This window comes from Kogia breviceps, chromosome 1 (genome assembly GCF_026419965.1).
Source record: "Kogia breviceps isolate mKogBre1 chromosome 1, mKogBre1 haplotype 1, whole genome shotgun sequence".
NCBI lineage: Eukaryota > Metazoa > Chordata > Mammalia > Artiodactyla > Physeteridae > Kogia > Kogia breviceps.
In genome coordinates, this window is record NC_081310.1 from 198,216,660 (window position 1) to 198,243,674 (window position 27,015).

A 27,015-nucleotide genomic window follows, 5' to 3' on the forward strand; every position below is an offset into this window, starting at 1 on the left:
CCGCCCCCTGCTTCCGGCACCAGCAGACGGGAGACCGTGCTGCCCGCGTGCTGTCCTCCAGGAGGTTCCTGAGGTCCAGGACAGACCCCGTGCAGCCTCTGTTTCCCCAGGATAACTACCCCCTCCCCGCCCCCAGGGGCCTCCTAAATCAGGGGTCTCTGCAGACCCGCCCCCCCCCCCCCCCCCCGGCCAGGGGCGTGGTCTGCCCGCTGCACCTACTTTCCTCCCCAGAAGATCTTGGTGGTGATGACGAGGCTGGATCGTCTGCGGAACAAGAGAAGGAGAAGGAGGGGTGTTACTGGGCATGATCCCCTGGGGTCCTCCCTGCCCCCCACCTTCCCCACTGTCTTCGGCTCTTACACAGGGGTCCTAAACGCTTCTCATCCTGGAGCATAGGGCGTGAAATGGGGCGCCTCTCTGCCATTCGACGTCTGGGGTGTGCCGAGCCCAGGGGCCTGGGGCTCCCCATTGAGCCAGGAGACAACCCACAGATGTAACTAACGAACCATGGAACTAGGGTTGGGCAGTGGGGGCCGGAGGGAGACGGGGTCTAGTGCGATGGAGCCTGGAGCCCCGAGGAGGGGGGACGTTCGGGAGCGGGGAGGACGCGGCTCGGGGAATAGAAGGCGGCCGCTGCTCCCGGGGGACTCCAAGGAGGTCAAGTGTAGGGGCTGGCGGGTGGATGCAGGGCTCCGGTGAGGATGGAGGGGCCACGCTGTCTGGTTCTTCCTCTACCGGCTGAGGCTGTTTCCGGAAAGCTGTGTGGGGGGCAGCCTTGGGGAGCGGCCTGTGGGCCACTGAGGCGGGGCGGGCCAGGCTAGGGTGGGGCTGCGCCGAGAGGCAGGCAGGTGATGTTCCTGGGGGCTCGGGCTTTGGTGGCTGAAAGCCAGAGCAGAGGGTATAGAGTCAGGTCTCCCGCTGCAAATCCACAAGAGGCAGCGCTGACCCCTTTGTGACTTTGCCTTGGAGGGACAGGTGGGCGGGGGTCATGATGACCCCTCTTGGCCACGTTTGACCTTGGCCATCCCCATAGGAGGGTGACAGTGTCCCCTGGGGTCGTGCTTTCCTCTATCGGGGGGTGTAGGGGGAGGACTGCTCGGGAAACAGCTCCTCAAAGCCAGGAGCTCCACAGCCCCCAGTGTTGCCCGCCTAACCGGAATCTATCATCTCGTGAGTTCAACTAAGATGTTCTCAGGCCCTCGCGCAGTTTCCTTTTCACCGCAAAGTGAGCAGGGATACATTTTGGTATCCATTAGAGCCGAGAAGAAACAGCATGGGTGGGGCGGGAGGAGGGGTGTCAGTCATCTAGGCCCCAGAGGTTGGGGGAGACTCTGAGTTCATGCATTAGGAGAGGGGAGGGGAGGGGATGGGAGAGGAGGGGAGGGGAGGGGAGAGGCCCAGCCTTCTAACTGCTTCTGACTTTGCTGAAAATAAAGACGCACAGGCCACAGGGACCCCAAAATGCAGTCAAGTGCTCAGCCTGGCCTGACTCCAGGAGGGCGGGCGGGAACTCTGCTTGACCCCAGACACAAGGCTCCTGACCGGCTTTCCGGGGGCGGGGGGAGCTCCCCCCCTCACCACGGCAGGCGCAGGCGGCGGCGGCGCAGGCCCTGGCTCCCCGGGGTGGCCACCCACAGTGTGAACGCTTGCACCCCCAGCAGGAAGCATGGGGCTGCCTCTATTCTGGGACGTTCTCACCTTCCCAGCAAGAAAAATGCTGGACCGGCCAGGCCTTAGAAAGCCTGGCTGGTGGCCCAAGGGTGATGAGGCCGACCCTGGGCTCCACCGGAAAACAGGAAGGAACAGCCAGCGGATCGTGGCCCGGGGGGCCTGCCCATCGCGCCCAGGACCCCAGGGCGGTCCTCTCCCCTCCCTGCAGCCTCTTCCCTGTGCTTGTGCGCCCTGGGGATGGAGCACAGAGAGCAGGGTCATTACCTCCATCCCTTCTTCTTGATGATGTTTCCTAACACAACTTCAGCCCTGCCAAAAAGACCGAGACATGGGGACTTCATTACGGTGTAACAGAAACACCAAACCTCGCCCCACCTTGACAATCAGCCCCAGGGGCCCCTCTGTGAAAATGCCACGGGGGCCAGGGAGCCGGGCTGTTAATGCCCGTTGGCTCGGGAAGCTCATTCCAGAGCCAGGAGAGCACCTGGGAGCAGCTGGGTTACTCCCCCGTGGAGGTGGCCGTGGGCGTGGGCCACTTGACCCAGCAATGGCAGCTCCGGCTCCCGCGGAGAAGGAAGGAGCAGTGTCCTGCTTAAGGCCAGCAGCAGACCGTTGCCCTGGACCGTTGGACATTCACCGGGGAAAAGGCTCGGCAACGTTACACGGGCGAAGCTTCTAGACGCGTATGTTTTTTAAAAGGTAAATTATTCACCAAGGGCATCCTTTGTTTGCAGAGACAATCAACATGTACTCAGGGCTGAATTTCCAGCAGAGTGCGTGTGTGTGCGTGTGTGTGTGTGTGTGTGTGTGCGCGTGTGTGTGTGTGTGTGTCCCTCTTGTTTCTTGCTTCTGAACAACAGAGAGACAGATGCCATGCTGACCGCTGTCTGTTCTGCTTGGCGCCCCTCCGGACGGAGCCTGCACCAAACTCAAGCCAGCCAGGGTCATGCATGGACCGTTCCAGCCTCGCTTGGCACTACAGCGCCGGATTAACTTTTAAGAACTTTCTGCTTGTGGCGAAATGTTTCTGAGCAAAAACAACAGACGGAGAACCATCCATACCCAGCGCTACATTCCAATTATAACAGCGCCTGAGTCATCCACTCAGAAACAACGGGCTCTAATTTGTGAGCTGTTTAGCATACATTCTGAATGTTCTTCATCTGCGGTCAAGACGCACAGAAAGTCACCCAGCCCTGGGTCTCTTCCTTTTATTCCTGGGTCCCTCGGTGGGGGCACAAAAGATCAGGAAAGGAGGAAGAGAGGGGGGCAGGCAGTGGTCCTGGGGCTGCAGGAGCTGCGGGCAAGGACTCACCCGAAGCCTGTTGCTTCCGGCTGCGAATTCTCCTGGCCATGAATTTGCTAAGCCTCTGCCCAGCGGGGGCACAGAAATCCTGCAGCTCTCCGGGAAGCGCCCAAAGCATGAGAGGCAGGGGCACGTAGGAAGACAGATGCCTGGCGCTCCGGTTAGCAAGGGGGACTCAGTGTGCTGGCCCCGGCATGCCTGACCCGGTCGCCCAGTTAAGCTGGGGGAAGAGAAGACGGTGACGCAGACGGTGTGGCCGCCGTGAAAGGGGGTGCCGGGCCTGGACATGGGGCCATCTGGAGCTGCCTTCCTCACGCTCTCCTGGGCAGCAAAACGGAGGCAGGCGCAGGGCCAGGGAACAGGCTGGGGGCTCGGAATGCGGGGGACGCCTCTGGGCTTGGCATCTGCATCGGGCTTTTCCACCTCTGACCCTTGGGCTTAGCTCATCTGTCTGGAAAGCATTTCGCTCTGATGGAAAGCAGCTGCCGGTTTGGAGGGCTGGGGAGGGAGCTGTGGCATCAGGAGGACAGAGGGCTGCTGACAGGGTCTGGAGGAGATCTGGGGGTCCCAGTGGAGGCCCTCGGGGCTGTCAGATCATCAGACCAGGACTTGAGCAAAGTCCCAGCTGGGGTCCTGATTCTCGGTACCCTGGGCCCCATGGCGAGCTGCAGGGAATAACCCGGAGCCTGCGAGGCAGGTGCTGGTCCTGCGGCCACAGTGCAGGGCAGTGGGCCAGGCCGAGCAGCCCAGCTGATGGGAACTTGGCTCGCCCCAGGCCGCAGGGGGCCAGAGGGAGGACAAAGAGAGAGCCAACAAATGATTTCACAAACAAAAGCTGACTTTTGGAAACCCGATGCAGGAGAGTGGATGATTTGATTACAGCCAGTCTTTAAAACTGAAGCCAGCAGCCTTGGCTGAAGAGGGCTTTCACATAATTGAGTAGGAGAGTTCGCTGCCAAGATGAGAAGAGCAGCTCCCTGCAGCGCCTGGCTCAGCAGACCCTGCTCTCCCAGGCCCTGCATTCCCTGCAGCCCTAATTGCACCATTACGATGTGAAAATATCAGGCATGTGGGGCTGCCTGCACTTGGCGGGCACGGCAGGGGAGCCCCCCGGACTACAGCTTAATCACGGCTCTCGCCCAACGCAGCACCTTTGGCACCAGAAGGGCTGTGGTCATCTTGCTGCTTGAACACATGGGAGTTTAGCAAGTGACCGAATGTTCTGTGATTCTGGCCCCGTGGAGTGGAAAGGCCACCTCCCCACGCCCACGCCGTTTTACGGCTTAGAAAAGCAGGCACAGCGGGAGGTGCAGACCCTCTGGGGAGCAAAAGCCCCACGAGTAACAGAAGCTCCGGCTCCTCCCAGGGAGGCTGTGGTCGGCCTGCATCGCTGTTTCCCGTGAGAAAAGGCACGTACTTGCCCGCCGCGTAGACTTCTGCGGTATCGAAGAGGTTGATGCCATTGTCGTAGGCCAAGGTCAGGAGCTGCTCTGCCGTCTGAAACGAGAAAACCGGGGCTGCTCGCAGGCGGCACCATCTTGCCAGCCCGGGGGGAGGGCCCGGAGGCTTCAGAGCACAACCTCGTGGCCTGGGAAGACCTCCCGTGTGCCCAGGCGGCCCTGTCCCCGCCGCAGGACAGGCTGGGAAGCAGCTCAGTCACACACGCACAGGGAAGAAAGAGGACAGAACGAATGCAGAAACGGCCTCTGGATTGTGAATTTCTTGGGAGCGGGGACCCCACCTATCAGGTCATCTCGGGGCTTAGCACCTGTGCTGAGTTGAATCGTGTCCCCCGAATTCATGTCCACCCAGAACCTCAGAATGTGACCTTATTTGTCAACGGGGTTTTTGCAGATGTAATTGGTTAAGATGAGGTCACACTGCATTAGGGTGAGTCCTACATCCAACACGAGTGGTGTCCTTATAAGAACAGACACAGACACACAGGGAGGAGGCCATGTGAAGATGGGGGCAAAGGTCAGGTAATGAGCCTGCAATCCAAGGAATGCCGAGGACTGCCAGCCAGCGGCAGGGCTGGGAGACAGGAACAGAACTCCTTCAGAGCCCCGGAGGCAGCGCGGCCCTGCAGACACCTTGCTTGTGGACTTCTGGCCCCCGGGACTGCGACAGAATAGACTTCTGCTGTTTCACGCCACCCGGTCTTTGCTCCGGCCGTCCTGGGGAAACTAACACAGCCCACAGGAGGGGCGTGGTCAATCTTTGCAGAATAAATCCTCTTCAGAAGCTACGGCTAGAACGTGCCTGCGATGCCGTATCCCTCTGAACCCTTCCCGGCAACGGCGTGAGGGTGAAATGACTGTTTGCAGAGGGAGAAACTGCCACCCTCAGCTAGCCCCCTGGCCTCGGCCCTGCTTCTCCGGTGCCTTGCGGACCGGGGTGGATGAATGGCGACCGATGGGAAGTCGGGGCCAGGATCCGAGGCGGCCTGCCCGCGATCGACAGCCTCCTCCGAGATGCAGCGGGCAGTGAACGCTGCCGGCCCGCTGGACAGTGCAGCCATCCGTTTGAGCAGGGCTCACAGATGCAAACTCCCCCACCAGCCACTTCTCGAAGCTCAGCTCGGAGCCCCAAGCCTCCCTCCCAGTAGCTAGCCCAGGGTGCGGTCGGTAATACTTAACCCTCAAAAACTGCACGACAGAAAGCCAGCCAGCCAGGTGCAGCTTCTAGGAGCTTCTCCCAATACCAGACGCAGAAGCCCCACCGGCCAGGCAGGTAAGGAGAGGGAGGCTGGTGCCTGGTGAGGGTTAGTGGGGTGGAAGGGGGCTCAGACACTGCCAGGCGTGACCCTATCCTTTTATTTTTCAAGAGAAGCCAGAAATCCAGGATATCGGGGAGCGGGGTAAGTTCTGATTTTCAAATGTTGGCAATGAACCCCAAAGGCTTCAGATGACGAGCAGGCCAAAGCTAACCCCATCAGTCAGCTGCTGTCTTCCGAAAGTTCATCGGTGGAGGAGTTTTCTGGATCCATCTTCAGGGTGGACTGGCTCCTCTCCTTCCTCTGGCTCGAGTGTAACGATGTGGCCGAAGCACCCCCGCGTCCTCCACGGGGTCCTCCCTCCCTCCTCCTCCTCCTTTCTTCGCCTCCAGAGCTCCAGGCACACCAGGCGCCTTCCCTGGTTATCCCGCCTTCCTCCTTACTTTGCCGGGACGTGTCCCACCAGGCCGCCGGAGCTCTGCCCAGGAGAGGACCATGTGCTGGGCCCCGCTGGTTCCACAGATGGTTTAGGCGTGCCCGCTGTCTCCCGGGAGGGTTCTGAGCGAGGTGACCCAGGGCCAGGGCTTTTATTTTCATATTTCAGACGCACACGTATTTTCTTATGTCACCATCGTGCTCACAGGGAGGGTACCACGCTGGAGGTATTCTTTGGCATTTTGCTTTTCTCACTTACAATACATCCTGGAAACAGACCCATATCAGTTCGTGGAGATCTTCTTTATTCCTTTAAAAATTAAAAAAAAAAATCAGGGTAGGGGCTTCCCTGGTGGCGCAGCGGTTGAGAGTCCGCCTGCCGATGCGGGGGACGCGGGTTCGTGCCCCGGTCCGGGAAGATCCCACGTGCCGCGGAGCGGCTGGGCCCGTGAGCCGTGGCCGCTGAGCCTGCGCGTCCGGAGCCTGTGCTCCGCAACGGGAGAGGCCACAACGGTGAGAGGCCCGCGTACCCCCCCCCCCCCAAAAAAAAATCAAGTTAAAATATACATAAAATTTACCATTTTAACCTTTAGTTTTTTTGCTGCTCCACACGGTATCTTAGTTCCCCGACCAGGGATGGGACATGTGTCCCCTGCAGCGGAAGTGCCCAGCCTCAATCGCTGGACCGCCAGGGAAGTCCTCTAACCATTTTTAAGCGTACACTTCAGCGGCATTAAGTAGATTCACACTGCTGTGCAACCATCCCCACCGTCCATCTCCAGAACTTTCTCATCGTCCCAAACTGAAATTCCATCCCCGTTAAACACTAACTCCCCATCCCCTCCCCCCCAGCCCCTGGCCCCCACCCTCCTACTTTCACTATCGATGATTTTGACTCCTCTAAGTACCTCACATGGGTGGAATCATACAGTCTTTGTCCTTCTGTGACTGGCTTACTTATTTCACTTAGATGCCCTCAAGCTTCATCCGTGGTGTAATGTGGCAGAATTTACGGGGCTGGGTTTTGAGGGGTGGTTAGGAGTTTGTCAGGCAGGCAGGAGGAGCAGGGGGCCTGGCAGGCAGTAGGGCGGGTGTGTGCCAAGGAGCGCAGCCTGCCATTCCTGCCGCACCTGTGGTCTTGCCCGTCCTGTGCTCAGGTCAAACACCTGGCCACCCTCCACTTGGCTTTCTCTCAATCCAGCATCAAAGCCTTTAGCCGGTCCTATCAGCTGTCGCTTGCAAACGGATCTGGAATCTGACGGCTCCTGCCTACCTCCAACCGGGCCCATCTGGTCCAAACTGGAGCATTCCTCAGCTGAGTTCCTGCGGTAGCCCCGTAACTCTCCCTGCCTCTGTCCGTGCCCCTGCCGCCCCGCTAGGCAAACTGAGGTCCACACACCGGCAGCATCAGAGATGCAGAATCCCAGGCTCCGCCCCAGACCCACCGCATCAGAATCTGCATTTCCAGCAGATCTCCAGGGACTCGCGCACACGTCACAGGCTGAGAAGCACCTCCACCGGCCATACGCAGTGCAGCAGCCAGACTGAGCCTCGTAAGACCTAAGTCAGGGCAACCTTCCTCTTTGCTAAAATCCTCCAGTGGCTTCCATGCCACGAAGGGTCAAAGCCAAAGTCCCCACCAGATCTGCTCCCTCACCTCTGACCCCATCTCTTGACACCCCTCCCACCATGGCCTCACGCAGGTGGGCCCACGCCTGTCCCCTTGGGCTGGAACGCTCTTTCTCTGGATCGCCAGGCGGCTCACTCCCTCACCGCCCCCCCCTTCCTGGATCGTCCTGTGTACACCTGGCACCCACACCCCAGTCCTTATTTCTCTGTTTTCCTGTTCTTTGGGGTTGACTAAATAGTGGTTCCCTGAAGAGATCAGGTCCCTGGAACCTGTGAATGTTTCCTTAGGTAGAAGTAGAAAAAGGGATTTCGGAGATTTGATTAAATTAAAAGAGATTCTCCTGGACGAGCTAAGTGGGCCCTAAATGCCACCACAGGTGTCCTTACAAGAGGGAGGTGGTGGGAGATCTGACACAGACAGGGGACAGGGACGTGACCACAGAGGCAGAGGCTGGGGTGATGCGGCCACGAGCCGAGGACTGCAGGCACAGGCCCCAGACACGGGAAGAGGCAGGAAGGATCCTCCCCTGAAGCCTCCACCGGAAGCGCGGCCCTGCTGACACCTTAATTTCAGCCCAGGGATACTGATTTTGGCCATCTGGCCTCGAGAAGCGTGAGAGAATAAATGTCTGTTGTTCTAAAGCACACAGCTGGTGGTAGTTTGTTATAACAGCCACAGGAAAGGAACGCACCCTCCATCGTATGTTTAACGCTCGGAGATGAGATGTGCTTATGATCTGTGATCCGTCCCGCTCTCCAGCCCGAGAGCAGCCCGAGGGCAGAGGGACCTGGAGCTCGGCAGGTGTTCAGCCGGCATGAGCTGAATGGAGGAAGAAAGACGTGAACGCAATCCTAAGTGCACCCAGGACAGTGCCAGGGTGACGATGGACAGAAGGAGAACTGAGGAACCCGGGAATTTTCAGGGCTGATATCTGGACCGCTGTGATTTGGGCGTAATTCCTCTTCCGGGTTTTTCTACGTGACTATATGCTTTTTCCCTGCAACACTGCAACTCTGACCTACACACGGCTGTCTCTGCTGTTTTCCAGGCTCTCTCATCATGGTTCTGTCCTCTTGTCGGTCATCAAACCATGACTTCTAAAGACTTCTGCTCTGTGGGTGCATCCTGCATGATGTAATGGAGCTTCTATTTGGTGACTTTTCAGGTATTTCCAATGTCAAGAGTCCCAGAGGCTGGAGGAGGAAGGAACCTCAGAGGACACGTGGGCCGCCTCCTGTCACCCCCACCCAGGGGACAGGGAGGCCATCCTGCCTCCGCACGGTTCCCCAGAGCTGAGAGCTGGCTGTAGGCTCGGAGGCGTGGAGCCCAGGTAGGACCCCTCTCCCTCCCTCTCCAGGTGTGGCGCTGAGCCACAGTGCTCAGGCTGGAGGCTCTGCTTCCATGGAATGGAGAATAAAACACCTTCCTCCTTGGGTTGATAGAGGATTGAGGGCCGTGATAAATGTCAAGTTTAGCTACTATTCTTATTAAATTCTTACTGCCCAGGCTGCTGGGAACATGTGCCCGAGGGGGAGTTTTCCACCAGAGCAGCTGTGTGAGGTCACAGGAAGGGCACTGAACTAGACTTTGGAAACCTGATTCTGTCCGGGGCAGCTCTGGTACTTGGCCATGTGATCTGAGGTTTACTAACACTGTCTGCTCCCCGTGTCCCTGCCCAGCCCACAGAAGCCTCCCTCCCGGGGACGACAGCCCACAGATATTTGCAGATGCTGCTGTGACCCCACAGGGCCGGGGATGGCAACCCTTTTCCGTAAAGGGCCAGAGGGTAAATATTTTAGGCTTTGCGGATGGTCTCTGTGGCAACTACTCCACTCTTGCCCTCCCAGCGTGAGAGCAGCCACAGACCATATGCAAACGAACTGGCGTGGCTGCCTGCCAATAAAACTTTATTCACAAAAACGGGCTGTGGAATTCATAGAGGCAGAGAGTGGATGCGAGGTTACCTAGGGCTGGGGGGTTACTGCTTAATGGGTACAGAGTTTCTGTTTGGGGGGATGAAAAATGCTGGGAATAGACTGTGGTGATGGTTGCACAGCAAAGTTAATGTACTTAATGCCACTGAACTGTATATTTAAAAAATGGTGAACATGGTACATTTTATGTTATGCTTATTTTAACCACAAGGCAAGTGGTTAAAATGGCAAATTTTGCATTTCATATATTTAAGAAGAAAGAAAAAACAAAAACAAAACAAAAAAAAACAGGCTGCTGGGGCTTCCCCGGTGGCGCAGTGGTTGAGAGTCCGCCTGCCGAGGCGGGGGACACGGGTTCGTGCCCCGGTCCGGGAAGATCCCACGTGCCGCGGAGCGGCTGGGCCCGTGAGCCGTGGCCGCTGAGCCCGCGCGTCCGGAGCCTGTGCTCCGCAACGGGAGAGGCCACGACAGTGAGAGGCCCACGTATCGCAAAAAAAAGAACAAAACAAAACCAGGCTGGGGACCAGATTTGGCCCCCAGGCCATCACTTACTGACATTTCCTGAGTCCTGCCGGGGAACGCCACTTTGCCATAGTAAACCCACCAGCTCCTTGTTTCTGTGTCTCTCTGGCATCCGGGTGCGGCATCTTGCACACAGGAGGTAACTCTAAAAACAGGACTCCGTGTCTGGATCCTGTGGCATGTGCCAAATGCCTTCCTTTGGACATGAAGTTCGCAAGGAACACAGCGTTCCAGGTGGGGTCACCCAGCTGGAGTGGGGTCCCGGCCTGGGCCGCTCTGGGCTTGGGCAGCACACGTGTTTCTCTGCAGCCCAGGAGGGTCCGTGCTTCCCGCGGTGCCAACCCCGCTGGTGCAGACCAGGCAGGCAGCTAAAGGATAAAATCCAGGCATTCTTCCTCTGAACCGTGGCGAGGTGGGCCCCTCAGACCTGATGTGCTGATTGTTTGGGACACTAACTGTGAGGTTTAATAGGAAAATGCCGCTGGCTCTTTCACTCAATCATTTTCACCTGCCAGGACCTTTTAGAACCCTGCATCTGTGTCATGTATGGCATCCGCCATCCTCCCAGCTTTGTGTCACATCTGGAAACGACTTCCATCATCTTCATACATGTCACATGTCCCTGATGGAGCCACGGTGGGGGCCGGAGCCAGCTGTGGCTGCCATTGGATCATTAATCAATGCTCTTTGGGTGTAATGGATCTGTTGGTGAAAAAGTCACCTAATTGGACGGTTACCATCTGGCCACTTCTCTACATCTTTCCCACAAGGACAATGCACACAGCATAGCTAATGCCATTAGGAAATGAAGTCACATCCTCCACAGAATTCTTCCACATCGAAAGGGTAACAGGCGAATTAGACACCACTTATTTGGGGTAGACCACGTGGGCTCCAGGGCTCCAACCTTCTAAGTGCTTGGAACCAATCTGGTGGCTGAAGGTGAAACAATTCCCTGCATCTTAAAAACTCCTGACTTTACCTGAGATAGGCCCCAGAACCTTAAAGCCAGGGCAAGTAGTTCTACAACAACTACTGTCATAAAAGAAAAAGGAACACGAATGCAAATTAAATGCATCTAGATTTCAATGGAAGCCAAGCTTGCCCTTTGAAAAGTAACCGAGCAATCAGTTACAAGGTCTCAAGTGAACTCACTTATTCATTTTTAAATGCAATCTTTCCAATAGGAAGTAGAGCGGACATGAAGACAGCTTTTTGTGCAGGGGTTCAGAGCTCTCTGAGCAAAACCGCTGTTCCCACTTCCACAATATTCACTCCCTGCCCAGAAGTGCACAGCAGCCCGGGAACCCTGTCTTCTCCAGGACAGACGCTGGCTGCACTGAATCCCAGTTGTGGAGAGAGAAGCTGCAGCCAGTACATCCCATGGCAGTGCATCCCATTAACGACGGCTATGGGGCATGCGCAGTTAGGAGCTTGGTCAAACGTTCATCTACTCGGTCTTCCGTTTGCAGCTAAATTTCCAGGATCTGCATTCTAAATGACCTCAACAGATATTTATCGATGTTTCAAATTCACACGGGCATCCTCCGTAGGAGTGGCAAAGAATTGCATCGGGCTTGATGATTTGGAAAATGTGCTCTCCCTGAATCCCTCGGGCTAACCGTGGGATAGGTGTGATACGGGTGAAGAACCTGATTTCTGGGACTTTAAGGGACTTGCTGAAGCCCCAGGGCACCCAGCTGCCGGGTGTTGGCGCCACTGCGGCCGGCCGCTCGCCCTTCCTGCTGTCCCCCAGGGCACCCTGGAGAAACAGTGAGAGGGGAGCCAAGGCGGCTGCCCTGCGCTCTGACTACCTGATGCGCTTTGCATACTTTACCACGTGCCTGGGCACGGGTGGCCCTCCCCGGGGCCTGGGGGAACATCTTACCTCGTCGGTGATCTGGCCTCCGAAGGTCACCCACGTTCCTGACGGGAGAGACACAGGCTCAAGTCAGAGAATGGCCCCGGGCAGCCCAGTTCTCCCCAGGGTGCTTGGACCTCGGGCTGCAGCCACAGGCCGCCACGCTGCTGTGCGGGAGCGTGTGCTTCGCATGCGTGGACACCTGGCCTTCGGGGCACATCTCCCTCTCTCGGAGCCAAGGAACCAAGGGGACAGTAAGTGCCCAGAGCAGGCAGCTGACTGCAGGGCTTTGACATGCCCGCTGGCGCTCAAGCCGCTGCAGCTCCCGTTCCAGGGACATGCCGCGGGTAGCGGGACCAGGGCTGTCTCCCCGAAGATGGGCAGGGCTGCCAGCCACGCCCTCGCGCTTGCTGGGCGGTGTGTGTGTGCGCGTGCGCACGTGCGCACCGTGGAGGTGGAGAGACAGCGTGTTCTGGGAACAGAGCTCATATCCGGCAAAAGAAGAAAAAGGGCAAAATCTGACTGCCCTTCATGAGGGACTCTGTCACGTAGGGAAAGAAGAGGCTGATACCAGGGGGCAGGGTGCTTCCCCGATTTTCTGCTGCTGGGTAGTGGGCTGTGTGTGCAGAGGGCCCTGGTACCCGCCTCACTTCCCCTGCTAAGGCTGCATCTCTGTCCTTCTCCCTCTCGTAGGCCCCTCCCCCACTGCCTCTCGGTTACCATGGCAACCGAGCCTCTTCCCTCCCCCCCCATCCTGGCTCTGGGTGCAGCTCCCTCCCCCACCCCCAGCTTTCCTGCCACCCCCCTTTCCTTGCACACCACTGGACCAAGAGGACCCCACACTCACCGAGCCCCAGGCAGGAGACCCGGAGGCCCGACTTGCCCAGGTTCCTGGAAAACAAACGTGGCGTGAGTTCTCAGCAGCCAGGGCAGAGTCCCTTGTTTCTACTGCCCAGCCTCCCGAACTGCCCACCCACCTCTTTTTTTTTGTTTTTTTAAATTTTTGAGCCTCTCACCGCCGTGGCCTCTCCCCTTGCGGAGCACAGGCTCCGGACGCGCAGGCTCAGCGGCCACGGCTCACGGGCCCAGCCGCTCCGCGGCACGTGGGATCTTCCCGGACCGGGGCACGAACCCGCGTCCCCTGAATCGGCAGGCGGACTCCCAACCGCTGCGCCACCAGGGAAGCCCCCACCCACCTCTTTTGAGGCTCTGAAGGCAAGGGGTCCTTTGGAGAGAGGCCCATGGCTCGCCCACCCTGGGGGTAAAGGGCCAACCAGGGCAGAGCCATGCTGCTGGGACAGCCATGCTGTGACCACGGCAGGGCCCCGGGAGCCACCTCGGGGAGAAAACGTGGCATGGACCCCATCTTATTTCATGGGCTGAAACAAGATTTTGTTTCAGGCCTTGTGGCCCCGGATGCAGGGTGTCCTCTTGTAAGAAGCTTCTCTTTCCATTTCTTTCGTGTCACGTCTGCGGTTTTGTGTATCTTTACTCCCTCTCTCCGAGGAGTGGAGGAGAAGTTAGTCCCACATCACCAGGGCCACACAGCCCTGGGCCCTGTCCCTCTGCAGGAGGAAGCGGGGGGAGATGAGAGCCCTGTCACAGGGCACTGGTGCCCAGAGCAGCCCTGACCCCCAGCCGGGGCCGCTCAGGAGGGCGAGAGCCAAGATCCCCTGGCAGCACACGTCCTGACCAGACCCAGTGGCCACAGCTGCACAGACCGTCCAGGGCTCCATCACAGGCCCGCTGAGGCGCCTGCCAGATGGGGCACATCCCGGGGTCCACGTGGGTGAGCTGCAGGCTGTCATTAATGTCCTTAGGAGGTCATGGAGGGCAGCAGCGGCCCGCTGAGGGCTGGGATGCCGGTCCGTCCTGGCCTGTCCATCCCGCACAGGCTGCCTGGGAGCCTGCAGGGCGGCAACAGGCCGGGTGTCGCTGATCCCCTGACAGCTCTGTCGGGCAGGTGCTTCCCTGTTCCCGATATTCCCATTTTACAGACGAGCACACTGGACCTGCCTGGGAGCCGAGAAGCTGCGATCTCACCCGGGCTCTGAGAACACGCTCCCTGCCACAGAGGCATATGCCCCCGCAGCCCCGGCCCTCTATGGGAGCTGCCCAGGTGGTGAGATTGACAAGTAGCAGAGTGCGGGTCCCCTTCCCTCGTGAGAGCCCGCTGCTGGCATCCGGTCCTGGGAGCAGCCCGGGCTGCGGTGCCCTTCTAGGCGGTGAGAAGCCAGAGAGCGGTGAGAGATGCGGTGGGTGAACCCCGGCCTCCTTCCCGAGGGCCGTCCGGCATTGCTAACGTCAGTGGATGCTGTGTCCTGTTTTTCTATCCTATGTGGCCCCTGGGAAGCAGGTGTGGGGCTGAGCGGGCCCTGCCCGTCTCTGACATGGGCCCACTACGAACTTCTGCAGCCTGGGGTTTCCCTGGTTACACGATCCCTGGGCCCTGCCCACAATACGGGTGGTTGCTGGTCGTGGGTGATAGAATGAACTTGTAAGCGGTTTTTTTTTTTTTTTTTTTTTTTTTTTTTTTTTTTTGCGGTACGCGGGCCTCTCACTGTTGTGGCCTCTCCCGTTGCGGAGCACAGGCTCCGGACGCACAGGCCTAGCGTCCATGGCTCACGGGCTTAGTTGCTCCGCGGCATGTGGGATCCTCCCGGACCAGGGCACGAACCCGTGTCTCCTGCATCGGCAGGCGGATTCTCAACCACTGCGCCACCAGGGAAGCCCCTTGTAAGCGGTTTGATAACAGTTTGTCACCAAATTGAGAGTAGTTCTAAATTGTCCAGCTTTCTCGTTAAATTTCCCAGTAAAAGAGGCCCAGCCATCGGCCCACTGTTCCTACAGGGAATGCTGGGATTTTTCCCTGAGGACAAAAGCACAGCTGGCTTCTTTTTCAGGGAGGGGAGCAGATGGGCAGTGGCTACAAGCAGAGGCTCTGAAGCTGGAGTTCAAATGCTGCTTCGACCTTCCCGGCTGTGTGGCCTGCCCCTGGGCGCGTCATGTAACCGCCTGATGCCTCGGTGGGCTCATCTGTGGAATGGGCTCGAGATGCTGCCTCTCTCAGGGGGTGGCCATGAGGATGAAATGGGATAACACACGTGCCTGGGGCACAGGGTCACAGAGAGCACAGAACGGGGGGCAGCAGCCTTTTCTGTAAACGAGAAACAACAACGGACAAATCCAACAGGCTTTAAATGTTACCGCGTTAGAAAGGAAACTGAAGTTTCCCCTTGTTTTTTTTTCCCCCCTATAAATCAGTGAAATACTCTACTAGTGCCCTCAGCGTTGCTTGTGTATTCCCACGCAGAGACACCTGGTTTGTGACCCTAGAAAGAGGCATAATTTGTAACTATGTGAGGTGATGGATGTTAACTAAACTAATTGCGGTGATTGTTTCACAATAGGTAAATGTATCCACCCATTATGTTGTACCTTAAACTTACACAACAGTTATGGGTCAATTATATCTCAAAAACAAAAAACTGGGAAAAAATACTTAGAATATTCTTGATTTACCTTCAGATTTGCTATGAGAGATTTCAAATACAATATGCATGAAATTCAAGGGCTGAGTAGTCAAACACATTCTTCAAAAGTTTTCTTATAAAGTTTAAATCATGCTTGGATTTGATGTCGCTTGCTAAGTAGAGAGTAAACTTGTGTATTCTTGTGTTTTAGGAAATTGGAATTAAAAACGAATTAAAGGGCTTCCCTGGTGGCGCAGTGGTTGAGAGTCCGCCTGCCGATGCAGGGGACGCGGGTTCGTGCCCCGGTCTGGGAGGATCCCACATGCCGCGGAGCGGCTGGGCCCGTGAGCCGTGGCCGCTGAGCTTGCGCGTCCGGAGCCTGTGCTCCGCAGTGGGAGAGGCCGCAACGGTGGGAGGCCCGCGTATCACAAAAAAAAAAAAAAAAAAAAAAAAAAAAAAAAAAAAAAAAAAAAAAAAAGAATTAAAAAAGAAAGACAGAAAAGCACAATGGCATCACCAATAGACCTTGCATCAGGCCAGCTGCATTTAGCAGATTAGGTCAATTTTCTCACACTGGCTAGAAAATGCTTGTGGTGAGAAATTAGAACGTTGCTTCTGAGCAGTCTGGTAATGGAGCAAAAAGGACTAAAAGTTGTAATCAGTGGTCTTAACAATTTTGGGGTCACAGACCCCTTTGAGACGCTCCTTGCCTGGAAATGCTCACAGACACAAAAACCTTCAGAACCTTGTTTGCAACGCCCAGGCGTTCGAAGGCCTGGGTACGTGGTCTAGATAAATCCGGTGCGGGAAGGGAGGCTGAGCCCCTGCCTCTGCAAAACCACCCCCATGCGTGAGGGTGGGGGAGCAATTGCCTGGCGAGGCTCTGTTGAAGGTCAAGTTCTGGGCACGTCCTCCTGCAACCGCCCTTTATCATCGTGGAACCAAGTGCTGGCACGTGCTGCGTGTTCAGGGGATGGGCGGCTTTAGCAGCGGACAGGTGAGGACACAGGACAGCAGGCTGAGCCCGCCTGTGTCTGTGCCTGAAGAGAGGTGACACCCCTCGCCCACCAGAAGGGGCTCCGAGTGTCCTCGGACGGACGCAGGGTGTTTGGCGATGCAGCTGCTGCCCCGCCCACCGCCCACAGGAATAATTTAGCAAAACTAGGACACCAAGCAATGCTGCAATTACCCCGCTCAAGTTGTTTCCCTGTTAAAATGATGGTATTAGTTCTGCTATCCGCTGCCAGGCCTCGGGAGAAGGAACGAGAGGGGACAGGGTATCTCAGGGCTAGGAGCTTTAGTGGGGGTGGGCAGAGCTCAGTGGGGGTGGGGAGAGCTCAACAGAGCACAGCCTCGGGTGGACCAGGGCTGGTGACACGCTGCCACTCGACACTTTCAACACGCGAAGCTCGTTTCCTACAGCTTCTCCTCCCCCAATTAAAACCTGACATCACGATAAAATAGTTGGTTAAATCTCTCAACCCCAGTAACGGGAGTCTTTATTAATTTGCCTCATGTCTCTCCTGGGGTCTGGAACAATGGCTAACGAGGACTCAGGGATTTAACCTTTGCTGGAGGAAGACAGCTGACGCCCATCGCGCAGCCCCCCGACACGCTGCACCCCTAAACACTGCACCTCAGACTCCAGGCAATTACAAATCCTGTAAAAATAGCTGTTCAGGGCCTTTAACTTCAGCCATCTGGGCGGAGGACAAAAATATGATCAGGTGATGGAAAGCACCTGGATCTCGATGAGCTGCCTTGATGGACAGGGTTGCCAGGGCATTTCCTGGCTGGCTGTCGCCCTGCGGGGGATTATCTGTTTCAGCCCCCAGGCTCCAGGCTCCCTAAGGACAGGCCTGGACTTCCGGGTCTTTGCTATCAGATTGTAGCTGGCAGCTGCAGGGTCCCAGGGGTGCTTGTTGGTGTAACGTGGGGCTGAGAAGTCCAGGCCCTGGGGCCAGACCCTCAGGATCAAATGCTGGTCCCTCTCCTTGCTCATGGGGCTTGGTGTACCCCTTCCCCCACACTGAGCACCCCTGGTAAGAATGTGGCACCCTGGCGCCGGCCACACACCTTCAGCGTCACTGTGAAGGGCTGGCTTCTGAAGGAGGTGGTCAGAATTGGGGCAGATCTGCATCAGGTCCCCTGCAGCTCCTACCTGCATGCACCCTGGCTGTGGCCCCGGGATAGTCATTATGGAGCAATCCCATGAGACAGGTACCCCAAGGCAGGCACCTCATGCTCAGCGAGGGGATCCAGTGGTTTGCATTCTGGCTCCCATTGCAGCTGGTGTGAGACTACACATCCTACAGCGAAATGAACCCACCTTCCTCCTGCCGCTGCCAAGAAAAGCTCCGCAGGCCCTGCCATGTGTAAGGACAGGTGGGGGTCCCCCAGTGTGGAGGAGCTGGGGCTGGGATCTGAACCCACTCTCTCAGACTGCAAACCCTCTGGCCCAACGAGCACCTCGCTTTACTGCCTGTCTTGCCCTCCCTGCCTCCACACGTGCCACACGCACACATTTGCACACGCATGCACTCACACACAGGTGCACACACGGAGATGCGCGCATACACACAGGTGCACACGCGGAGACACACACGCGGAGATGCGCGCATACACACAGGTGCACACGCGGAGATGCACACGCGGAGATGCGCGCATACACACAGGTGCACACGCGGAGACACACACGCGGAGATGCGCGCATACACACGGGTGCACACGCGGAGACGCACGTGCAGAGATGCGCGCATACACACAGGTGCACACGCAGAGACGCACACGTGGAGACGCACACACGGAGGCGCGCGCATACACACAGGTGCACACGCGGAGACGCGCACGCGGAGATGCGTGCATACGCACAGGTGCACACGCAGATGCATCCAGTAATCTTAAGCCCTCAGGCTCTTGACATATCTAATCCTCAGTGGATCTTAGGAGCTTGGAGGGAAATCATGTCAGTAGCCACATTTTCCATTTACAGAGTGCTTCGCATTTTTGGAAATGGTCTCACGTGTACTAACTCCTTTGCTATCCCAGGACTGACTTAAAAGTCCCAGTGGATAACACGAATCTAAACTAAAAAATAGATTCTGTTTACTCCTAGCCTTTGATTCCCACTGAACAAAAGATATAAACCACCAGAGCTTCTAGAAGAGAGAATTCTGCTCTGGACTGTCCTCACTGAATTTAGAGAATGGGAACAAAAGCCTTGTACCCCAGAGGCCCATAAAGAACGTCAAATGTCCCCCAAGGACAAGGGAAGGAAAGGATGCGGTGGAGCCGCACAAGGACCCAGTGATCCCAGAATTCGTCTCAAGGACGCCTGGGACTTATGACACGGCTCCTTCATGTGAGGTCCAACTTCTGGGCATTGGTTTTGTTTCAAGCCACACTGCTCAGTTGTTAAAGATCCATTCTCTCAATACTTTTCAAGTTGGCCCCGGTACCAGCTAGAAACCCAGACATTCTCCTCAAACACAACCAGACCCTTCTGTGGCTTTTTCTGAGGCTGGCCTGTGAGATTTGAGTCACTGAGAGCAGAGCCGGGGACCAGGGACCTAACTTAGCTTTTCCAGCTCATGCAGACGGTTCGTTGTAAGAACTCCCCTTTCCCCAGGAATACCATTCTCGAAGCGCTAAAGGCTCTCAGTGGGGAGAAACTCATGAGTGAGGAAGGCTAGACCTCCAGCCTGGTGACCCACAACCTTTTGCCCTCGTGGACCCTTGGTACAAAGCCAGCCCTCCTTTTCCACGTGGGTACATCCACCGGCCATCGAGCAAGGCCCGGGATGGAGCAGGCGGGCATGCAAGGAACAGCACGAAGGCCCCTGCCCCCCAACACTGGTGCTTTGCAGGCTCTCTACGTACTAGTCACGGAGAGCGCGCCCAGAGTAGGTGGGGGCTGGCCGAGGCAGAGGGGCACCCGGCAGCCCGGACTGAGCCCTTAGCAGGGAATTCTGGCTGTGGCTCTGTGCCCTGTGGAGCATTAGCCCTGCCTGGAGAGGAGCCCAGGCTTGGGGTCGGGCTCAGTTGCGGGGGGGGAGATTTAATTCCATCACGTGGTTCACCCAGTATCCCTGACTATTAAACTGAGGTTTGTTAAGGTGGCTTAGCTGCAAAGGCATCAGGGGCCTGTGTGCCCAGGGGGAGGGCAGGGGTCTGTGGCCGGTGCCCTGGGGTTCCCAGAAAGAGGAAGCTTTACCTGGCGTCCAGTATGGGGGGGGGGCTCAGCTATAGTGACCCCTCCCAAGAAAGGGGAGAAGGAAAGAAAGGCATCATCATCCCCTGCAGTCGGGAAGAAACGGGCGCCTGACCCTGAGCCTCGATTTTATTTCTCCCCCCATCTGCAAAGCTCCCCCAGACGGCGGCGGGAGGGCAGCCCCCGCCCCGCACAGCCGCCCCGCGCCGCGTACCTATACTTCATCCCGGGCTGCATCACGCTGGCCTCGCCTGTGCTCAGGAGGCTCTGCACCGACAGCTGTCCCAGGCTCCGGGCCACCATGGCCACCGCACGGAAATGGCCGCGGGCGCCCAGGCTGGGGCTGCTGGCTGCCGGCCGGCCCAGGCGCTCCTCGGGGCCCCGGCCCTTGAGGCCATGCTCCGAGCACACGAAGGACACCTGCATGTTCCCGGCGCTCAGCTCCTGGCCACGTCCCCCCTCCTTCCGGGCTCTGAAGTCACCTGCCCCTGGAAGCCCTGCTCCGCCTGGGACAAGGCTTTCTCCCAGAAGGTGAAGAAGCCACCAGGCGTTGCTTCAGGAGTGCAGATTTCTGATGCAGAAAAAGCCTGTGCGCTCTCCGGGGGGAAGGGGGTGAAATTTCCCGAAATGTGCTAGAGAAGACCTGATCAGATAGAACTCAGAAATCGAGGGGCGGGGAGGATGCCATTGCCTCTCCCTTCTCTGCGGGCCCTTCCTCTGCCCCACCCTGGTCTGGCTCTGTCCGCCGGAGCCCCCGGCCCAGCTGTGTCTGGCAGGGCTGGGCTGCCAGTCACTCACGACCAATGAGCGACGCCGCTGTCCCCTGACAGCAGGAGGAGGAGGGAGGGCGCCTCCCATCAGGGTGGCGGCCCAGGGGTTCGGGGAGCAGCTGCTTCTCCAGGCTTCCCCGAGTCTCTGGGAGGGAGCCTGGCGTCCACCCCCGGCTCCGCGCACTGTGGCTCTTGGGACTCCAACCCAGTTAACGAGGTGACCGGCGAGAGGCATGGGAGGTGCAGGGGGTGATTCGTTGTTAATGAAACGGACGCACAAGCCGCCCTGATCGCCCCGGCCGATCCCCGGGAGGTCGGCGCCGGTGCTCTAGGCTAACAGCTGCTCAGCCAGGACCGGACGAGGCAGGCGCTGCAGCCAGGTGGACCGCAGCTGGCCTGGCCAGCTCTGTGCCCTGGTGGTTCTCACCCAGGAAAGTGGGGCTGCCACCAGGGTTCAGCACAAGAAGTCAGACCACCAGAAATCTGGAGGAGAGAGGACCATTCTGTCTAGATGGTAATGACGCAGGTGACGTTAGCAAAGAAGCCCGGGGTCGAGGGACCAGAGACCTGAGAAGCTCCAGCACTCCGCACAGTACTTAGCTCTTGGCACGTGCTCGATAAATACTTCTGGAGTGAATGAATGAATGGATGGATGGATGAAGGGGTGAATGAATTGATGAATGAAGATCCCCCTGCTTTTACCCCATCCTCCTTTCCCACACTCATGGGATCAGGATGCAGACAGGACAAAGCTCACAGGATTCCTGAAACCCAGAGAGATGCCCCCGTTGGCAGGAAGGGCTGGATTTGCCCTCTGACCCCGCGTATGCCACTCTCACCCTGCAGGGGGGCCCTGGCCAAAGCTGCCTTTTGGATCTCATCTTGCCCTGCGGGAAGGGCTGAGAAAGCGTGGTGGATGGGAGGCACGTGGTCAGGGGTCTAGCTCAGGCTCTGCTGCTGATTCGCTGTGTGATCCCAGGCGGGTGTCCTGCTTCCTCTGGGTCCCTGGGTATCCACTGACAGAATAAGGTGGCTGGCCTTAGGACCACGCTGGCCCTCCCAGCTTGGCTCTGCAGGAACCTTCCAGGCCTGCTGGCTGTGCACCCTGTGCTCTGATGGGACCCAGGGAAGAATCCACCCAGGGATGCTCACAGTAGATGGTGGCTGAACTTGATCTCAGCTCTGGCCCTGCCTTTTTGACACAGAAGTTAAGAATAAAACCTTGCTCCTGTCCCAGGCTCCCTGCTCCTGAGCTGGGCTGCCTCGGGCAAGGGACCCCCTCTCCGAGCCTCAGTGCTCTTGTGTCCAACGCAGGGCACAAAGGCACGGCCAGATCACGCCTGCAAAGCACTCACACAGGGGTCTGGTCCTTGGGAAGCGCTCCCACGGTCCCTCGCTAGAAAGGAGTGACTTTCCGGCCATGGAGTCAGGATAGACCCTTGTGTGAGACCCTCCCCTATCCCCACCAGTAAGAATACCCCTTCTGTCCTCCCCGCGGCCTGACTCGGCAGGTGGGGGCCAGCCCCTGAGGTGGGGACCTGGACCTGGGCATAGAGGCCTGGGGAGGGCAGAGCTGGTGCCTTTGCCCAGGGGGCCCTGGCAGGTCACAGACGCTACCTGTGGAGGCCACTGGGGCCCCTCAGGACCCACAGGCCGGCTCTGCCTTCCTCTTCCACCTGCCCGTAAAAGCCTGGGGGCCCGGCTGGCCCGGGTCCCTAAGCTCAGGGTAGGGTGGGGGGATGGGAAGGAGGAAGGACAGCCTGCAGTGCCGGCCCTGCCACCTGCTGAGCCTTGCACTTGAAGACAACAGGTCCTGGCCCCCAGGAAGCCCACAGGCCTGCCAGAGAGGCTGCAGGTGGCAAAGACTCTGCCTTTCGCTCCTCCCCAGGCTCGGGGAGCTCATGTCCACGGGAGGGGTGCTCAACTCCTGACCAGGATGCTAGAGGACCTTGTTGCAAATGCAGATTCCTGGGCTCTGGCCACAGCTACTGAATCAGTAGCTCTGGGGCTGGGCCTGGTTTTTTTTTTTTTTTTTTTTTTAGCGGTACGCGGGCCTCTCACTACTGTGGCCTCTCCTGTCGCGGAGCACAGGCTCCGGACGCGCAGGCGCAGCAGCCACGGCTCGCGGGCCCAGCCGCTCCGCGGCACGTGGGATCCTCCCGGACCCGGGCACGAACCCGCGTCCCCTGCATCGGCAGGCGGACCCTCAACCACCGCGCCCCCGGGGAAGCCTGGAGCTGTGTTTTTATCAGGAGCTTTGAGCGGTGCTACGCGCTGGCTGAGAGGATGTGGAAATCCCTACTGCATTCCACCCTCTACTGCTCTCTGTGCTCTGGCAAACACGCTCAGATCCTACAGGAAGGGCTAGCATCTTACCGCTCCTCCCGGGCTGCTCTTAACCAGATGGTGTGCTTTAAGCTTTGAGAGAGATCCACAAAGACTTAGTCGCCACAGTGTGTAAAAGCTCACCTGCCTCACCCCTCGATCCAGCAATTCCACTCCTAGGTATGTACCCAGAGAACTAAAAACATACGCCCACACAAAACCTTGCACACATCATGTCCACGGCAGCATTACTCATCACAGCCCCAAAGTGGAAACAATCCAAATGTCCATCAGCTGACGAATGGATTAAAAAAAATGGGGTCTAGAGCCGCATAGTAGAATGTTATTCAGCCATAGCAAGGAATGAAGTCCTGATACGTTCTAGGACATGGATGACCCTTGCAAACATCATGCTGAGAGAAAGAAACCAGTCACAGAAGGTCACATATTGTAAGATTCCTTTCATACGCAATGTTCAGAACAGGCAAATCCATAGAGACAGAAAGTAGATTAGTGGTTGCTGGGGGCTGGGGGGGGGGGGGAATCAGGGAACGATAGCTAATGTGGGTGCAGGATTTCTTTTCGGGGTGATGAAAATGTTCTAAAATGGGTGACTTTTGGATAACTGTTTGTACTAAAACCATTAAATTGGATGCTTTAAAGGGGTGTATGGTACCTGAATTATATCTCAATAAAACTTACCAAAAAAAAAAAAAAAATGTCGATGACCTCAGAAGTCTCTGAGCCTTCACTCTTGCTCTTTCCTGTGGAAGTGCCCTTCCCGTTTCTCTGCTTTTGAAATCCTTGTCGACCTCTCTGGCATCCGCTGAGATAGTACATGCGGTGTGAAGCAGTCCCCCGCCCCCCGCGAGCACCAGTAACCTTTCCTTCCTCCCAGTGTCGCCGACCTCAGCCTCCCGGGTGATACCAGGGGCCTGGGAGCCACGGCAGGGAGCAGCCCTCCCAGACTTTGGCAGCAGTCAAGCCTTCACTCTTGCAGGACCTCCTGGGCCTGGCCTGCTGGTAGAGTCCCCAGCCCCGACTCCATCCCACTATAGCGTGTTGTGGGGATGATGGGGATGGACATTTGACCTCAGAACCCACCCAGGGAATCCAGGACAAAGGTGTCTCTGGGTCCAGCAAAGAACTGCCAAGAGGAGAAGTCGGGTAGGTGGGTTTTCACAGCTGGCCAGAGTCTGTAATTTTTCATGTGCCCCAGACAGGGGTCACAACTCATAATATTCTTAGAAAATCACAAGAATTAGACAAGAATGGAAAGCTGAAAGCTTAAGACCTTGACCCGAACTTGTCACAATTAAATGTCACCCCCAAAGGGTCTCTCCTTTCAAACACATTTGGGTTGGAGAAGTGAGTCCCAGACACGGCCTGGTTGACTTGAAATGGGCTTTGGGCAGAAACATCTAGTGTGGATGGTTGATTTTGATCCATAGCAGATTATGGGTTCTTTTTCTGCCTCTCCAGTACCTGCTATTTTTTTTTTTTTTTTTTTTTTTTTTTTTTTTTTTTGCGGTACGCGGGCCTCACTGCTGTGGCCTCTCCCGCTGCGGAGCATAGGCTCCGGACGCGCAGGCTCAGCGGCCATGGCTCACGGGCCCAGCCGCTCCGCGGCACGTGGGATCTTCCCGGACCGGGGCACAAACCCGTGTCCCCTGCATCGGCAGGCGGACTCTCAACCACTGCGCCACCAGGGAAGCCCCTTGCTATTGTTAAAACAAAGCAGCTGGTTCCTGCTGTGATTAATCAGAGGGGCAGCCATCCCAATTAAAAACGCTGCCGTGTCCATAGAGTGCCACCAAAGAGAGCTTCTCGGGACAGAAGCTTCCTGTGTGGTGCCTGGCATCCACCCCCGACCTGTCCCACTGAAGGATAGGGAAATAAGAAAGCTGGGGCCCAGCCCACTCCTTTCCCCCAAGACACTGACAGGTTCACAGTAGGAGAGGACAGGACCCTCCTTGTACAGAATGAGGCCCATGGAAGCCTCAAGGCCTGGAGTAGAAGTTTCAGGGACGGCTTTTAAATTTTGGGGGGACCGTGCCCCTCGATTGGACCAGGCGGGCCCTCAGCAGTGAACGTGGGGAGTCCTAACCACTGGACCACCATGGAATTCCCTAAAGATGGCTTTTAAAAGCATGAGGGAAGAGATATGGGAACATGTGTATATGTATAACTGATTCACTTTGTTGTAAAGCAGAAACTAACACACCATTGTAAAGCAATTATACTCCAATAAAGATGTTAAAAAAAAAAAAAAAGCACGGACTGCAGCAGCAACTCAGGAATGAGGACGAGCCGCGGCTGTGCCCTGCAGAGGCCTGGGTGCCTCCCCTGCATCAGCAAGGCTGCCCCAACTGTGCTGTGTCCTGATTTGTACTCAGCAGTGACTTCCTGCCCAAGGCGGGGGCAGCTGCTGAAGAGTTGGGGGCCACCCTGACGGAGCAGTGGGATGGGAGGTCCTTGGCCCCTGAGGTTTCTGAGGGCAGAGGGTGGCAGACTGGTGGCCTTCCTGGAGGAGGTGTCCTCTGGTACGTGAGAGCTGAAGCCCCCTCGGGGGCTCAGTGCTGTGGCTGTGCTTCCTTGGGGAGCTCACGCCCCAGTCACGCCCAGCGTTACCCGCCCTAAAAGGCAGTAAGGCAGGTGAGCCGTGAATTGGCCCCTCTCGCTTCTTAGTTGCTGCCGTACCCAGGACAGAGTAAGCGCTTCTTGCACCTTTTCTCTTTTCATCCTTAGAAGCACCTCGGGGCCCCAGCCACCGTGCCGAGCGCTTTGTGAGCGGCTCACTAAGCTCCCGCCGCAGCCTTCAGCTGGGCCCTGCGCTGCTCCCGTTCCCTGGACGGCACCGAGGCCGAGAGAGGTCGAGGAAGGGAGACTAACGCCGGGCCCGTCCCCACTTCCTGGCCGAGGCTCCTGCTCTCAGACCCCCAGATTAAAGCGTGAGGGTGGGGATGCGGCCTGGCACCGTCTGCGGGTCTGACTGGGCTGCGCTGACCCCCGCCTCTCCAGGTGGACAGCAGAGAGCCCGTCGGCCAGGGCTCCCGTCCTTTTGCCCGATCAGAGGAGCCTCCTGGGGGCGGGTCCCCCAAGTCTCTGGGCAGGGCCTGAGGCTCGGCATTGCTAATGGGTGACCCCCTGACTGCCGCTGCCAGGAGGGCTGCGGAGACACTGAGCTGTGCTGTGCGTTGGTTACACTACGACGCACCAGCAGTTGTGTCAGGATCGCGCAGCCCTTCCGTCCCCGACACAGGGCAGGGAGAGGCTGCGATGTCCTTGTAAAGGCAGGGGAGCTGGGGCGGGAGGCCCAGGACGCGCAGAGGGACGGGCGGCTGTCTCAGGCCTGGGACCGCCGCCGGGGGCCCCAGCACGGTGGCCACTGCCAGCACGAGTGCAGGCCATGCGTGGCTGACACCACGGTCCGGGGCCGGCCCTCCACGGGGGCCCGCGAGGGACCCCCGGATCATTGCACGGCAGCTCGTCCTGAGTGACGGGCTCGTCTCGCCACCTCCCTCCCCGCTCCCTTCCCATCTGCTGGATGTCCGCACAGAGCAGAAGCTGCATCTCCGGGTGCTATTGTTTGCACCCATGAGATCCCAAGACTGGGGTTTCTCTCCCACCAGGAGCCAAGCCGGGAGCCCTAAGTTCCTTCACTACCTCATTTAGTCCTCAGGACACTTGTGTGAGGAAGCAACTATAGTCTCTGCTTTCCAGATGGGGACACACCGAGACACGGAGAGGCCAGGTGACTTTTCCGAGTTCATACAGGTACCGGCGGGGGAGCCAGGATCCCCCCAGGATACTCAGTGATGCCCCTGCCGACTCAGGAGTTGAGTCAGCCCTTGGGACCCGCTGTGGGTTGAAACGTGACCCCAAAGAGACATGTTCAAGTCCTAACTCCCGGCACCTGGGAATGTGACCTCATTTGGAAATAGGATCTTTGTAGATATTATTACATAAAGATTGAGGTCCTGTTGGATTGGGGGTGAGCCCTGAATTCGACGGCTGCTGTATTTATAAGGAGACGGAGATTTGGAGACAGACAGAGATGCAGAGGGAAAACAGTCATGTGACGATGGAGGCAGAGATTGGAGTGATGTGTCTACAGGCAAAGAAAGCCAAGGAGGCACGGATGTAGAAAGCAAACTTACGG

General features: G+C 57.5%; 1 protein-coding gene across 5 annotated transcripts in view; it reads right to left on the reverse strand.

The window, feature by feature from the left end:
* The window catches only part of KCNAB2 (potassium voltage-gated channel subfamily A regulatory beta subunit 2), a 100,998-nt gene that overhangs the window by 14,173 nt on the left and 59,810 nt on the right, over nt 1-27,015 (reverse strand). For all 5 annotated transcript variants that reach the window (XM_059039606.2, XM_067018684.1, XM_067018680.1 and 2 more), the window contains 5 exons: nt 12,923-12,966; nt 12,103-12,140; nt 4,395-4,474; nt 1,936-1,980; nt 220-264 (listed from right to left, as the gene is read on the reverse strand). In XM_059039606.2, the coding sequence (XP_058895589.1) occupies nt 220-264; nt 1,936-1,980; nt 4,395-4,474; nt 12,103-12,140; nt 12,923-12,966 (252 nt within the window). The remainder of the gene's footprint in view (nt 1-219; nt 265-1,935; nt 1,981-4,394; nt 4,475-12,102; nt 12,141-12,922; nt 12,967-27,015) is intronic.